Genomic DNA, 16,335 nt, shown 5'->3' on the forward strand with positions numbered 1-16,335 from the left:
CGTTGACTCTCCTTCCTGTGTCCCAGGTGGTGATGCTGAGCTCTGTGACGGAGCTCCATGCCTACATCGACCGGACTCAGCTGCCCCAGGAGCTGGGAGGAACCCAGGATTACTGCCATGATACCTGGATCTCACACCGCACCGTGAGTACCCTACTACCATACCCTTCCCACCAGACCCCTGACAGACTACATGGGGCCCAATCCTAACTTGATATCTGCGCACTGAACTGAACTCTTTCTAAACTGTCCCATTAGTCCCCCCCATCTCAATAGGATGTGTGTGTGTTTATAACAGTGATGACACAGTTGGGTTGTGTTTGTCCGGTCCTCAGGCTATCGAGGCCTTTGCTCTGATGGTGAAGACCACGGCTCAGACCCTGCAGTCATTTGGGACAGAGCTGGCCGAGACCGAGCTACCCAACGACGCCCAGGCCACCTCCAACCTGCTGGCCACACACACCGAGAAGAAGGGACAGATGAAGGTAAGGGCATGGAGAGACCAAGTCATTAATATACAGACTATAACCAAAAACTCCATGTTTTAAGTGATAGTGTTGAGGTCAATTCATTTGAAATTCAAGGTGCGATTAAACATTCAGTTCCTGATTTGTTCCTGATGTTAGTGTTTCTCAGAGGAAAGATATACTGAAGAACATACTTTGGCTGTAGCTGAGACTGTATACTCTGTACTGTCCAATGATAGATCCCTCTGACTGATGTGTCCATGTCCTGTCTCTCTCCCAGGAGGACCTGTGTGTGGCCCTGGGCCAGGGGGGCCGGCTCCTGGAGAGCATCAACGAGCCCCTGCAGAGAGAACCCGACTATACAATGAACCAGGACGAGCTGGAGAACCTGGCCACCGTGCAGAGGTCAGAGGGGACAGGGGTCAAGGGTCAGGCTTAGAGGTACTCTCATACCTAAAAGGTTGTGTTGTTTAGATCATACTAAATCTGTATGTATGCCTCACTCCTAAATTAATGGGAAAGTTTGGCGCCATATCAATTTTAGGGTTAACTGTCCCTTTAATGCTAATGAAATAGGTTGAGAAAGGGACAGGGTACAGTAGGAACAACAGAGATAGGAAAGAAGACAGAGATATCCTGAGGTCCAACTGGTTATGGAACAGTCAAGATTCATGTTCTCTAGTAACAATGGTGGTGTGTGTCTTGGTAGAAGTTACCTAGAACTCTACTCTCTCATCTCCCACCATGACCCTGAACCGTCTAGGCTGTGTTCTGCCGCGCTGCAGTGAAATCTGCCCCCGTGCCATTCTGGTGTATTTTGGGAGTACGGGGATAGGATGCATAGTGGCAGCACTCACAGCTGCAGAGCAGAATTGGGAGAACAAAGGAAAGAAAACTGCAGTGTTTCATAACCCAAAACATTATGTTGGTTATACTGTAAAGTGCTCTGCTCTTGGAGGAGTAGGTTATGTAAGGGATTTGATTAAACACATGACTTGGTTTGGTTTCAAAGAATAGGTACTTCTGATCTCCACTGGTTTCACTTAGTGATACTTTGAGATCCAAGCTGAAATACCATTGTTAGCTTTTTTTAACTTTGACTCAGGTTCTCTTCTCTATCCTTCATTCCCTTTCCATTTTTCTCTCCCTCCATCCATCTCTCTCTCTCTCCATCCCTTCATTCGTCTACCGTTCTTCCTCCATCCATGTGTAGACTGCTGGGCCAGCTGGATGAGACAGAGACAGCGTTTGATGATTTCTGGGAGAGACACCAGACCAAGCTGGAACAGTGTCTGCAGCTCCGCCATTTTGAATACTACTTCCGTGAGGTGAGGGGAACAGGGACACAAGAGCATCATGGGAGATGTAGTCCCAGTCACTGTTTGTCAATTTGTAGTGTGTGCGTGTGTCTGTCTGTCTGAGTGTGTGTGTGTGTGTTCTGACTCTACCTGTCCCTCACTGTTTGTGTGTGTGTGTGTTCAGGTGCGTGCCCAGCTGGATGTGGTGTCAGAGCGGGTAGAGGCGTTCTCGGAGGTTGGCATCAGTCCCGCCCATGCAGAACACATCCTACGAGAACTCAACAGCCAGGAGGAGAAAGTCTGCGTAAGACACACACACACACTCTTCATCCCAATAGCACACATCATCCTCCCCATAGCTCATCAACTTGTCTAACAGATCCAAAACACGATGAGTGAAATGAATGTAGAAAGTTGAATGATGAGATTCCACCAGCTGACATGGGTCGTATCCTGTTTCCGCTCTAGTTGTACCCCAGTACATTATAGACCCCATTCATCTCAATGACCGTATTGACTGTACAGATGAGACTCACGTGCAGTGGACCATAGCTCTATCGGTTGGTTCACACATACATTACTGCTGTAGTCCCTATGTGACTAGAAAACATGGCCTGTTGCCATGGATATGACTGTGTATCTAAACATGTACAACACCTGCTGTATGCGCTGCTATTATTATCTTGGAGAAATGACATCATATGTCTTGTGCTGCTTCATTCAAGGGGACGTAAGGAGGGAGAGAGAGACAGATTGTGTGTGTTGTGTGATGGTAGAGTGGATGGTGCTACTTCTGGTTCTGCACCACAGAAACAGCCTGCTACCTCTTTCTATATTCCCATCACATATATGGACATGAACTGAATCCACAATGCCTGCAATAAGGCCCAGAACATCCACAGTGAAATCTTTACAGACTGTATACGTTCTGTAAAATGCTGTTGGCTGTTATGCATAGGTCCTTATTTCAGAGGCAACTAGGAAGTAACATGGATTTAATGGCTTTCCATTACGACTGCTTCGTTCATATTTCTTTGTTTTGCTGTGCAATAGTCGTGTGTGTGTGTTCTCACTTGCCTGTGCCTCTCTCTCCAGGATGTGTTGGACTGGGCTCTGTCCCTGGCCGCCGAGGGGGATGGGCTGATTGAGAGTGCTCACTACGCTGAGGACTCCATCCTGCCTAAGTGCAGTGAGTTGAGGGCCGTGTGTGATGAGGTCACCTCCTTCCTCAAGACCAAGAAGGTTCTCCTCCTGAGGGCCATGGAGCTGCACCACTGTCTGGAGAAGGTGAGGGCTGGAGGGGAGAAGTAGGGCCATGGAAACACTGGCAAACCCTGGTTTAGATGGGCATCAGTAACAGGGTGATTGGTCAATGTAGCCCTCTAGTAGGTGAGAGCTGATGGAATCTTTCAGATGTTTGACAAGTGTCAAGGTATAAGAGTTAGGGTTTGAGTTCAGCCAGTCAAGGATTCATTCTCCCTCTGACCTGTGGTATAATGAACCCCTCCCTCCCTCCCTCCCTCCCTCCCTCCCTCCCTCCCTCCCTCCCTCCCTCCCTCCCTCCCTCCCTAGGCATCGAGGTGGTGTGAGGAAGGGATTTACCTCCTTGCCTCCCAGCCGGTAGATAGATGTCAGTCTCAGGACGGGGCGGAGGCCGCGCTGCAGGAGCTGGAGAAGTACCTGGACACGGCCGCCCAACACCAGATCACCGACCTCAACGCCATCTGGAGGGACTATGACTCCATCCTCAACCCAGAGCTCAGGGTAGGTGGCGCCCCATGGAGGCACCAGATATACATTACATGAGGAGAAAACATTGTATTTGGCGGGTCAGTTGTTTTGAACACGAGACCTGACCAGGAGGTCGAGATATTTTTCCAGGTTTTTCCTCCCCTCTCCACCTGGTCAGGAAAAACTCCTGGCCCCAAGTATAATCAAACGATTAAATGGAGACGAGGAAGACGTTTTTGACTATTGAGATACACCCTCAAAACGTCCGCATCTAACCCTCCCTCCACTCTGTGTGTGTTAACAGGAGCAGGTAGAGAAGGTGTTCCAAAAGCAGGTGTCCATGCAGGAGATGTTTGAGAAGAGGAGGGTCAGTCTGAAGAAGCTGGCAGCCAAACAGACACGGCCCGTCCAGCCAGTGGCTCCCAGGCCTGAAGCCATCATCAAGTTCCCCATGTCCCCTCCTAGTGAGTACTGCACCCTTCTCCACATATTCCACTGGTCGTCACCATCTGACTCTGCCTTTCCCTCCCTGTCTCTCTGGTTCCGACTCTACCTTTCCCTCCCTGTCTCTCTGGTTCTTTCTCTGCCTTTCCCTCCCTGTCTCTCTGGTTCTTTCTCTGTCTTTCCCTCCCTGTCTCTCTGGTTCTTTCTCTGCCTTTCCCTCCCTGTCTCTCTGGTTCTTTCTCTGCCTTTCCCTCCCTGTCTCTCTGGTTCCGACTCTACCTTTCCCTCCCTGTCTCTCTGGTTCTTTCTCTGCCTTTCCCTCCCTGTCTCTCTGGTTCTTTCTCTGTCTTTCCCTCCCTGAATCTCTGGTTCTTTCTCTGCCTTTCCCTCCCTGTCTCTCTGGTTCTTTCTCTGCCTTTCCCTCCCTGTCTCTCTGGTTCCGACTCTACCTTTCCCTCCCTGTCTCTCTGGTTCTTTCTCTGCCTTTCCCTCCCTGTCTCTCTGGTTCTTTCTCTGCCTTTCCCTCCCTGTCTCTCTGGTTCTTTCTCTGCCTTTCCCTCCCTGTCTCTCTGGTTCCGACTCTACCTTTCCCTCCCTGTCTCTCTGGTTCTTTCTCTGCCTTTCCCTCCCTGTCTCTCTGGTTCTTTCTCTGCCTTTCCCTCCCTGTCTCTCTGGTTCTTTCTCTACCTTTCCCTCCCTGTCTCTCTGGTTCTTTCTCTGCCTTTCCCTCCCTGTCTCTCTGGTTCCGACTCTACCTTTCCCTCCCTGTCTCTCTGGTTCTTTCTCTACCTTTCCCTCCCTGTCTCTCTGGTTCTTTCTCTACCTTTCCCTCCCTGTCTCTCTGGTTCTTTCTCTGCCTTTCCCTCCCTGTCTCTCTGGTTCCGACTCTACCTTTCCCTCCCTGTCTCTCTGGTTCTTTCTCTGCCTTTCCCTCCCTGTCTCTCTGGTTCTTTCTCTGCCTTTCCCTCCCTGTCTCTCTGGTTCTTTCTCTGCCTTTCCCTCCCTGTCTCTCTGGTTCTTTCTCTACCTTTCCCTCCCTGTCTCTCTGGTTCTTTCTCTGCCTTTCCCTCCCTGTCTCTCTGGTTCTTTCTCTACCTTTCCCTCCCTGTCTCTCTGGTTCCGACTCTACCTTTCCCTCCCTGTCTGTCTGGTTCCGACGCTACCTTTCCCTCCCTGTCTCTCTGGTTCCGACTCTACCTTTCCCTCCCTGTCTCTCTGGTTCCTTCTCTACCTTTCCCTCCCTGTCTCTCTGGTTCCGACTCTACCTTTCCCTCCCTGTCTCTCTGGTTCTTTCTCTGCCTTTCCCTCCCTGTCTCTCTGGTTCCGACTCTACCTTTCCCTCCCTGTCTCTCTGGTTCTTTCTCTACCTTTCCCTCCCTGTCTCTCTGGTTCTTTCTCTACCTTTCCCTCCCTGTCTCTCTGGTTCTTTCTCTGCCTTTCCCTCCCTGTCTCTCTGGTTCTTTCTCTACCTTTCCCTCCCTGTCTCTCTGGTTCTTTCTCTGCCTTTCCCTCCCTGTCTGTCTGGTTCCGACTCTACCTTTCCCTCCCTGTCTCTCTGGTTCTTTCTCTGCCTTTCCCTCCCTGTCTCTCTGGTTCCGACTCTACCTTTCCCTCCCTGTCTCTCTGGTTCTTTCTCTGCCTTTCCCTCCCAGTCTCTCTGGTTCTTTCTCTGCCTTTCCCTCCCTGTCTCTCTGGTTCTTTCTCTGCCTTTCCCTCCCTGTCTCTCTGGTTCTTTCTCTACCTTTCCCTCCCTGTCTCTCTGGTTCTTTCTCTGCCTTTCCCTCCCTGTCTCTCTGGTTCTTTCTCTACCTTTCCCTCCCTGTCTCTCTGGTTCCGACTCTACCTTTCCCTCCCTGTCTGTCTGGTTCCGACGCTACCTTTCCCTCCCTGTCTCTCTGGTTCCGACTCTCCCTCCCAGTCTCTCTGGTTCTTTCTCTGTCTTTCCCTCCCTGTCTCTCTGGTTCTTTCTCTGTCTTTCCCTCCATCTCTCTGGTTCTGATGGAAAAAGCTATACGGACACTCCTAATATTTTATTTCAGAATAGGTTCAAATTGGGTTACGTTAAGGGTTTGGTTGAGGTAAGGGTCAGTTTTACATTTTGCTGAGTTGTTTTGCAGGTCAGCAGTAGCCTGTCCTGTTTCTGATCCATTCTTTGCCATCTAGTGGCATGTAAGAACTGCAATTGTGCCTTAAACAATATCTCATTCCCCGACAATATATCATTGATTGATTGAAATGACTTTTTTGTTGGTTGTTTGAAGTTCAGATGAGTAGTTCTTATCCCGTCTTTCTGTTTCTTGTAGCTCACAGGAGTCAAGAGACAAGGAATGCAGAGGACAACATCTTGAACGTAGAAAACTGCAGAATAGTGGAGGTGCAGAACGGTGGCAGCAGACACGGCTCTCTGTCTGAGGAGGAGGAGAACCTGGCTGTGCTCCGACGGTAGGGTCAGGGGTCAAAGGTCAATGATGTCATACTATAGCCTGAAATGCCTTAAAATAAATCAATGAACGGCCTTCCGAGTGGCGCAGCGGTCTAATGCACTGCGTTGCAGTGCTTGAAGCGTCACTACAGACCCGGGATCGATCCCAGGCTGTGTCACAACCGGCCGTGACCGGGAGTTCCATAGGGTGGCGCACAATTGGCCCAGTGTCGTCTGGGTTAGGGGAGGGTTTGGCCGGGGGGGGCATTACTTGGCTCATCGCGTTCTAGTGACTCCTTGTGGCGGGCCTGGCACATGCAGGCAGACTTCGGTTGTCAGTTGGACGGTGTTTCCTCAAACACATTGGTGCAGCTGGCTTCCGGGTTTGGCGGGTCATGTTTCGGAAGACGCATGACTCGACCTTCGCCTCTCCTGAGCCCGTTGGGGAGTTGCGGCGATGAGACAAGATCTAAATTGGGGAGAAAAAGGGGGTAAAAAAATATATTTTAAAAACTATCAATTAATCCTCTTGTGAAACACAATTGAAAAGAGATGGTTAGAAAGATAGTGAGATATTTCATACTTGGTATAGTTTATCAAAATAATAATACAATATGTTGATGTTAAATAGAATGTTGTTTTGTTCCTACAGACATGTAATGAACGAGCTGTTGGAGACTGAGAGGGCGTATGTAGAGGAGCTACTCTGTGTACTGCAGGTGTGTCACTTCTGACCACTAGAGGTCGCCACTACTTCACTTACTGTCCTAAATGTAGTAATATATATATATGTATGTATATGTATGTATATGTGTGTGTGTGTGTGGGGGGGGGGGTTGAAAATTGACTTCTCAGATTGTCCTGTGTTAACATTTTAGTATGTGTTGTTATTCCAGGGTTATGCTGCAGAGATGGACAACCCAGCCATGGCCCACCTCCTCCCCAGTGCTCTGCTCAACAGGAAGGATGTCCTGTTTGGCAACATGCCGGAGATCTACCAGTTCCACAAGAGGTGACTTTTACTCCACTGCAACACCCATGTTACATAATGTTTACTGAGCAATGTCCTGTCATTGTGAACAGCTGTTACAGAAGAGGCACATTCATTCAACCATATCGATTTATAGGGACCAATTTCAACAATATTTCATTTGATTAACATTACCTCAAGTCCCCCACTGCTTCCCAACCTCGGGAGTACTAACCTGCGTCCCGTTGTCTGTCTGTGTCTCTCATCAGGACATTCCTCAGGGAGCTGGAGACCTACACAGACGTCCCTGAGCTGGTGGGACGCTGTTTCCTGGAGAGGATGGGCGACCTGCAGATCTATGAGAAGTACTGTCAGAACAAACCTCGCTCCGAGAGCTTGTGGAGACAGTGCTCCGACTGCGCCTTCTTCCAGGTAACCTTTCACCTTTCTTTCAGGGCCCTCAGTGTATCTTGGATAGGATCCTCAAGCTCAGTATACTGTAAGCTTGTAAAAACAAAAATGTATTGATGTGTGATTGTTTGTTTTTACGAAGGAGTGCCAGAGAAAGTTGGAACACAAACTGGGGTTGGACTCGTACCTCCTCAAGCCAGTCCAGAGAATAACCAAATACCAGCTGATACTGAAGGAGTTACTGAAGTACAGTAAGGGCTGTGAGGGTTCAGTGGACCTGCAGGAGGCGCTGTCCTCCATCCTGGGGATCCTGAAGGCTGTCAACGACTCCATGCACCTCATCGCCATCACAGGATATGAGGTCAGCTAACCACGACCCCCCTATTCTCCTTGTGCTTTAGGGTGGAGAGGAGAAAGTTACCCAACAGTGTAACATCTTCTGTACCACAGACAACGCTCAGTTATCTTTCCTACTTGTGATTGATTGATTGTGTTAATTTATTGATCCCCAGGGGAGCCTGACGGAGCTGGGCAGGCTGCTGATGCAGGGGTCGTTCAGCGTGTGGACGGAACACAAGAAAGGTCACGCTAAGGTCAAGGACCTGGCCCGCTTCAAGCCCATGCAGAGACACCTGTTCCTGCATGAAAAAGCCTTGCTCTTCTGTAAGAGACGGGAGGAGAACGGGGAGGGTTACGAGAAAGCCCCGTCCTACAGCTTCAAACACTCCCTCAACGTGAGTCTGTTTATGTCTGGCTGGCTGGCTCACTGTCTGGGGGAGGGTTACGAGAAAGCCCCCTCGTACAGCTTCAAACACTTCCTCAATGTCCTGACTGACTTTCTGGCAGTCTGTCTGGCTGGCTGGCTCTCCTTAGATTTTTACTTGGATCTATAGTATGTTATGAGTTCAACAGTGATATAGAAGTGTAATATTCTTCGGTTCTCTCAAACAGATGAGTGCGGTGGGCATCACAGAGAGCGCCAAGGGTGACAACAAGAAGTTTGAGATCTGGTGTAATTCCAGAGAGGAGGTGTTTATCGTCCAGGCTGCGACACCTGAGATCAAAACATCTTGGTTGAACGAGATCAGGAAGGTTCTGACTGGCCAGCTGAAGGCCTGCAGGGGTAAGATAGGGGATATGTGGCATTACAGACACACGCACACACATTCCAGAGTTGATACACATCTGGATGCTAAATTCTCTGTTGTTGTGTCTGTGTTCTGTTAGTAACTGTGATGATTTGTTCCAGAATCGAGTCAAAAGAAGGCGTCAGACACAATGTCTCCCAGTCCAACCAGCAACAGCCCACCTATCTGTCTCAGGTCAGATTTTACAGAGAGAACCATGGCTAGAGCCAGTTAGAGAGAAGGAATCAACATGGTTGGTTCTTCTCTTTTTCACCTGTTTGTTTCTCCCTCTTAGTCCATTTAGGAACTGTCAGAAGAGCGTGAAGAAGGGAGAAGAGAAGAAGACAGATGCTGTCAACTCTGACCCCATCTCCCCCTCCTCCCCAAAACACAAAGGTGAGTTGCCCTATTTTGTTGAGTAAAGAAAACGTTTTTTACTTCTATCAAATGCTCATGACAAGAAAGCCAACTTCTGTTGCAGTTTTAGTGACCCCCCTCGTCTGGTTAGGTACCCAAGCCGTCCTTGAATCTTTTCCTACTTCCTCCTTCCTTGTTCCTCCTTTAATCTGAGCTTTCTTTCTCTTCTTTTCCTCTTCAAACCATTTTACTCTGTCTCTCCTTCCTGTCCCTCTTTCTCTACCATGTTTGTAGAGGAGACAGTGACCAGTCCCACCACTGACAGGGCATCAGTGGCTAAAAAGCGTTTTACCCTTCAAGGCTTCAGCAACCTGAAGAGTCAGAAAGGTAACACTAGTGTTCTGGAGGCATCCCCCATGTTATCGTCATCATATATGGCAAAGATATGTTCTCCATTTTGAAGTCAACCCCAAGCTCTCTTAACCTACCCCCCGAATATGATTTTAGACAGGGCACATCCTTTCCAGTAGTCGACTGCATCAGGGCTTTTGAAGACTGATATTTTGGAATGCTTTCCTTTGCAGAATTTCTTCACCCTGCTGGTAAAAGTCTAACATTACCAATGGTATTCTCTCAACCAGGTATACTACAGTATAGTTTGCGGTTAATACATCAAATATTAGAATTAGTGTCTGTTTTAGTAGGCCTGTCCCCCAGCCTCATTATTTAGATGTTTCCAATAGTATTAGCAAGTATCTATTCTAGTCAGTTTCAGGAAGTTCTTCCCTCTCTCACAGCTGTTTTTCTATTGCTCTCTTTATCATTTCTCTCTGTTTCCTTCTCTTCTGTCTCTCTTCTTCGGCCGACAGGATCCCCCCTTAGCCCTGACCATAAAGCCAAACGCCACGAGATTAAGAGTGACCCAACTCCCTTTGGGTGTAAAGGTATTCTATCTAGTCCATGTCATACCTGTGTTTGACTCTGTAGTGTAGTCATCCATCCATCCTGACCCTCCCTCACTGTAGTCATCCATCCTGACCCTGCCTCACTGTAGTCATCCAGCCATCCTGACCCTCCCTCACTGTAGTCATCCATCCTGACCCTCCCTCACTGTAGTCATCCAGCCATCCTGACCCTGCCTCACTGTAGTCATCCAGCCATCCTGACCCTCCCTCACTGTAGTCATCCACCTATCCTGACTCTGCCTCACTGTAGTCATCCATCCTGACCTTGCCTCACAGTAGTCATCCACCTATCCTGACCCTGCCTCACTGTAGTCATCCATCCATCCTGACCCTGCCTCACTGTAGTCATCCATCTTGACCCTGCCTCACTGTAGTCATCCATCCTGACTCTGCCTCACTGTAGTCATCCATCCTGACTCTGCCTCACTGTAGTCATCCATCCATCCTGACCCTGCCTCACAGTAGTCATCCACCTATCCTGACCCTGCCTCACTGTAGTCATCCAGCCATCCTGACCCTGCCTCACTGTAGTCATCCAGCCATCCTGACCCTCCCTCACTGTAGTCATCCATCCATCCTGACCCTGCCTCACTGTAGTCATCCAGCCATCCTGACCCTGCCTCACTGTAGTCATCCAGCCATCCTGACCCTCCCTCACTGTAGTCATCCACCCATCCTGACCCTCCCTCACTGTAGTCATCCATCCATCCTGACCCTGCCTCACTGTAGTCATCCACCTATCCTGACCCTGCCTCACTGTAGTCATCCATCCATCCTGACCCTGCCTCACTGTAGTCATCCATCCATCCTGACCCTGCCTCACTGTAGTCATCCATCCATCCTGACCCTGCCTCACTGTAGTCATCCAGCCATTCTGACCCTCCCTCACTGTAGTCATCCAGCCATCCTGACCCTGCCTCACTGTAGTCAGCCATCCTGACCCTGCCTCACTGTAGTCATCCATCCATCCTGACCCTGCCTCACTGTAGTCATCCACCTATCCTGACCCTGCCTCACTGTAGTCATCCATCCATCCTGACCCTGCCTCACTGTAGTCATCCACCCATCCTGACCCTCCCTCACTGTAGTCATCCATCCATCCTGACCCTGCCTCACTGTAGTCATCCATCCATCCTGACCCTGCCTCACTGTAGTCATCCATCCATCCTGACCCTGCCTCACTGTAGTCATCCATCCATCCTGACCCTGCCTCACTGTAGTCATCCATCCATCCTGACCCTGCCTCACTGTAGTCATCCACCTATCCTGACCCTGCCTCACTGTAGTCATCCACCTACCCTGACCCTCCCTCACTGTAGTCATCCAGCCATCCTGACCCTCCCTCACTGTAGTCATTCATCCATCCTGACCCTGCCTCACTGTAGTCATCCATCCTGACCCTGCCTCACTGTAGTCATCCATCCATCCTGACCCTGCCTCACTGTAGTCATCCATCCTGACCCTCCCTCACTGTAGTCATCCATCCTGACCCTCCCTCACTGTAGTCATCCATCCTGACCCTCCCTCACTGTAGTCATCCATCCTGACCCTCCCTCACTGTAGTCATCCATCCATCCTGACCCTGCCTCACTGTAGTCATCCATCCATCCTGACCCTGCCTCACTGTAGTCATCCATCCATCCTGACCCTGCCTCACTGTAGTCGTCTCAGCACCATGTCAACTCCCCATCATCTCAAAATATATATCTGTGTGACCATCATGCAAGCATTATTTGAGTAAACTGGGGAGGGAATGAATTGTGGTAGATCAATGATCGACATTCAGCCACCAGGCCCGCTGAGTGCCATGGTACTGTCTAGGTAAAAACACTGGACTGGACGTTCGTTGACACAGAAGATGCATACAACAATGTCTTGTTTTAAACAAGGGAAAAATCAATGAAAGCCTTGTTGGTCTCAAAGGCCTTAGTCATACAGTGTGATGGATGAGTCGACCTACACCTGTGTACTTCAAAGCCACCTGAGTGGCAGACACAGCGTTCATCTGGACGACGTTGCTGACTGCTACTGCTTCTTCTCCTCAGAGCCTGGTCAGACTCCTCACATCACTCTCAGCAGGGCCAAGTGGCTCAGCACCTCTAGTCTCTTACAGGCCAAAAGGAGAGGTAGTGTTACAACATGACTGGGAGGAACACCCTGCTGCACTGTGTGGTTGGCCTGGACCCTGCTCTGCTTCTTACCCCCAACACATAGTCACAAATCACTAGCTTGTTCCACAATCACAGACAAATCTTCTCTCTGAGATTTGCTGTTGAATATCTGTGTGATATTCACAGCCGGAAAATACTGATTTGGGTTGTTTGTTTACTGTAAGGCAAACTGTGTGTCTCTCTCTCTGTAGCATGTGTTGTCGTGTTGGTTGCTGTGCGTCTGTGTTTCTGACGGATCACAATGCATTGATCTAGGTCTCACTGGATGCTAGGACTCCACCTCTGTTCTTCTTGGTTATTCAATCATGTTCTTTGGGTTCTAATCTGGTTCTTGTGGTTCTGTTTGAGGATTTGCAGTGTACTCTGTCAATGGATGTGTTTGCATCATGTTCTCACCACACACGTCACCTATCACTGTACTTATCACCTTGTCTTGTGGATGATTGTGTTAGTGTCCACTCCTCCTTTCCTCTTGAGTGTCACTCCCTTCCTCTAGTTTGACTAACTATCCTCCATGTTGGGATCAAACATTCCATGACAATAACATTCTCTGAATTGCAATCTATCTTGGATGTGTCTTGGAATTTTTGGTGCCACTGCTAAATCTTAATCTATTATATCAATCGAGTTTGCTGAATTCTATTACTCTCCTTCTCTCTTTCCTACTCTCCTTCTCTCTTTCCTACTCTCCTTCTCTCTTTCCTACTCTCCTTCTCTCTTTCCTACTCTCCTTCTCTCTTTCCTACTCTCCTTCTCTCTTTCCTACTCTCCTTCTCTCTTTCCTACTCTCCTTCTCTCTTTCCTACTCTCCTTCTCTCTTTCCCTCCTCCCCCTAGGTTGGAACAAGGCCTCTTTCTCCATGGACGTGTCAGAAGTGCATGATGGGTACTCCAGCGCCGAGGACCCCATGAACTCTGACCCTGAGGATGAAGGAGGCAGGAAGCTGGTGAGTCATGGTCGCCAACATCTCTACAACATGTTATGAAAGTTACTTGTTATTCCCTAGCAACACACATGGTAACCTGACACACTGGACGCAAACATATGAACTTTGCCCTTTACCCTGTGACCCCAGGCTGTCGGCGACAGGTTCACAGTGGTGGCGGACTATGAGAAGGAGAAAGGAGGGCCTCAGGACCTGTCAGTGAAGAGTGGAGACATGGTGCAGCTCATTAAAGAGGGAGATGACGGACAGTGGTTTGTTAGAAACTTGGGGAGCAACAAAGATGGCTGGGTAGCAGCAGCCAACCTTCTCACCCTCATCACAGAGTCCAAGTCCTCGCAGTCTCTCTGCAGCTCAGGTACACTGGCTCCGTCTGTCTGTCTGCCTCTTTCTCTTCAGTCTCTCTCTCTCAGTTTGTGCAAGAGGGAACTGTATCTTGCAACCCAAATAGCTTTTATGAAAAGTAACAGGAGTGTGTCTGTATTTTAGTTTGTTTTAGAAGTATCTGTGGACTCTAATGGAAACTAACTTGTGTGTGTTTTGTTGTGTTACAGAGGGCAGTGTAACTGGCAACCTCAGCACCTCCTCCAGCTGCAGTGAAACCTACACAAGTTTCTCTGACATCAAGCCCTAAAGTCCCGCCCTCTCTAAGCCCTGAGACACAGCTACAGCGCCACCCAGTGGTTGGCTGTTCAAACAACACGTGCACTTTTCCCCTCTACTACTGTTCAAATCAAATTGTATTTATCACATGCGCCGAATACAACTGGTGTAGCCTTTACAGTGAAATGCTTGCACACGTTAGTTTTCATTACAGTCCATAGATACTTCACTCTCACACTGAAGTGGAGGCTGCCTGTGTTGTAGCAGAAAGCAGACTAATAGCTGCTTATCTGTCAATGTGAAGGGAAGGTAAAGAAGGAATGCTTTCCTCTGGACATACTCCACTCTCAGGGATAAGAGGTAGTGTCCTAGCCTTTTACTGTGATTGAGGGCTAGCACATATTGAGAACAGGAAGTTCAGGCCTCCCCTACCTGTTTGACAGAGATGAACAAGGAAGGACACACCCGCTCCATTCACACACACAGGCAGGCTTTGTTAGCCTAGCGTGGTACCGCTCCTCCCACTCCAACAAGGTGACAGTGATATGCAGCCAGGAGCTCCTCTACTGAACTCAACACTTCAACAGACGAACAGATGCCTCAGTCTCTCTCCTGTGGACTCTGGTAACCGGTTGTGTCATAATGTTTCTCTGTGTCAGGCAGTCAACTTCCTCAGTATGTCCTCAGTCTCTCTCCTGTGGACTCTGGTAACAGGTTGTGTCATAATGTTTCTCTGTGTCAGGCAGTCAACTTCCTCAGTATGTCCTCAGTCTCTCTCCTGTGGACTCTGGTAACCGGTTGTGTCATAATGTTTCTCTGTGTCAGGCAGTCAACTTCCTCAGTATGTCCTCAGTCTCTCTCCTGGGTGACTTTAAAAATAGATGATGGATTTATATTTCATATGTTTCTACTGGATCCCCCAAGACAAACTAAACTGTAAAAGTGTCGAGACAATCACATTCTAGCAAGAATGCAAATTAGAATGGAATTGTCATGAGATACTTTTTGAGTTTGGTCAACTGTGTATATCTATGGCTTTGTTCAGAGGCCCTCCAGTACATTTCCAGTCCCTCTCCCTCCCTGTTTCTCCTTCCGCCACCTGTGCTGTCTGGGCTATCAGTGAACTCTTGGCTTTGTTCCCAGTGATCTGAGAGAGCTGGGCTTTAAACTACCAGGTGTTCCTTTAGGCAGGGGCGATATTACAGGACGGTCAGATATCATAGAAACTTCAATAACAGTGCTCAGGATGTTCTTCTGAATCATTTTCTCTTGGCTCAAAGTGGAATCCTATACACTACACAGAAATCCCCTGAAGATTGAGATTCCCATAAAAAGATTAATGTCAGGTCGATTGATGTTGAAATAACTGTGTACTGTACCAGAGAGTATAAACTTAAAAGGAATTATTTGTATGCGTTAATCAATGTGTATAAGTTCATTTATTTGAGAAAGATGTGTACAGATATTATTAGCCTATACCTCGTATTTTTCATTGAATATGTATATGTTGTGTATGAAGACCATGGATATGTTTTCGTGGGTCTAAGTATATCAAAGATATTTTATTAATTGGTTGGCGGGCATGTTTCCATGGTAATTTCTTAAAACTCCTGAGGACATATATTAATAGAAATATCGTCCTTTTGCTTATTTGAGAATGCAGTCTGTACACTGAAAACCGAAGATGGAATATAACTGTACCTCCTGTGCTGAAAGTTGAACTCAGAATGATGGTTGTCTCAAATTTCAGCACGCACAATAAAAGGTTTTAAACTGTTTTGGTTATAACCGTTTTAGTTATAACTGTTTTTATAACTTATTGTTCTACTGTATATCTTTTTCGATTTGCACCCAGTGAGATTACAATGTCGTTACTGTGTGTCACATTGTTATGCAGCACATTGCAGCATTATTTTGTTCTTTATTTTCCTACGGTAACAAGTATTGATACAGATGTTATATAATTAATGATATGCATTCATATCTGTGTAAATATGTATCTCTGAGGTGTATTATTAAAGCCGCTGAATAAAGACAAATATTCGTTGCTTTAATCCAATGACCTTGTTTTTCTCATAAAATCATCAGATATCATTAAAGGTTAATCTGCCCTTGAATTGCGTTCCCATGCAAAACTAGACAGATAGCTAACAACTAAGTCTTCAATAAAACTCAAGGCGTGACTTTTCATGAATGAATATATTGAAAACGTTTATGTTGTGAAACTGCAAAATACAGAAAAGAATATACTTTAGTATTCAATTCAAATCGACATACTGTAGCTGTACATTATACATATGAAAATACAAAACACGTGCCAAGGATACCATGCATCTGGCATGACGCCAAACCATGTAGCTAATTGTTACTCATGGTAACTGGCTAACTCCTTTCATTACTCTAATAATGTACAACCATCTCTGTAGA

General features: G+C 47.8%; 1 protein-coding gene across 11 annotated transcripts in view; it reads left to right on the top strand.

Moving 5' to 3' along the window:
* LOC106575542 (guanine nucleotide exchange factor DBS) overlaps positions 1-15,962 on the top strand; it is a 75,672-nt gene extending 59,710 nt beyond the window's left edge. For 6 of the 11 annotated variants that reach the window (XM_082962945.1, XM_082962942.1, XM_045697809.2 and 3 more), the window contains 23 exons: positions 27-143; positions 335-484; positions 747-871; positions 1,680-1,794; positions 1,949-2,068; positions 2,860-3,051; positions 3,337-3,528; positions 3,800-3,959; positions 6,243-6,381; positions 7,014-7,080; positions 7,258-7,373; positions 7,601-7,763; positions 7,885-8,103; positions 8,255-8,476; positions 8,694-8,865; positions 8,992-9,064; positions 9,165-9,265; positions 9,521-9,613; positions 10,096-10,170; positions 12,237-12,317; positions 13,199-13,308; positions 13,438-13,663; positions 13,860-15,962. In XM_082962945.1, the coding sequence (XP_082819071.1) occupies positions 27-143; positions 335-484; positions 747-871; positions 1,680-1,794; positions 1,949-2,068; positions 2,860-3,051; positions 3,337-3,528; positions 3,800-3,959; positions 6,243-6,381; positions 7,014-7,080; positions 7,258-7,373; positions 7,601-7,763; positions 7,885-8,103; positions 8,255-8,476; positions 8,694-8,865; positions 8,992-9,064; positions 9,165-9,265; positions 9,521-9,613; positions 10,096-10,170; positions 12,237-12,317; positions 13,199-13,308; positions 13,438-13,663; positions 13,860-13,939 (3,108 nt within the window). In that variant the 3' untranslated portion in view covers positions 13,940-15,962. The other 5 variants (XM_045697812.2, XM_045697815.2, XM_045697816.2 and 2 more) reach the window with 5 other exon arrangements.
* The last annotated feature ends 373 nt before the right edge of the window (positions 15,963-16,335 follow it).

This window comes from Salmo salar, chromosome 16 (assembly GCF_965601325.2).
Source record: "Salmo salar chromosome 16, fSalSal1, whole genome shotgun sequence".
NCBI classification, from domain to species: domain Eukaryota; kingdom Metazoa; phylum Chordata; class Actinopteri; order Salmoniformes; family Salmonidae; genus Salmo; species Salmo salar.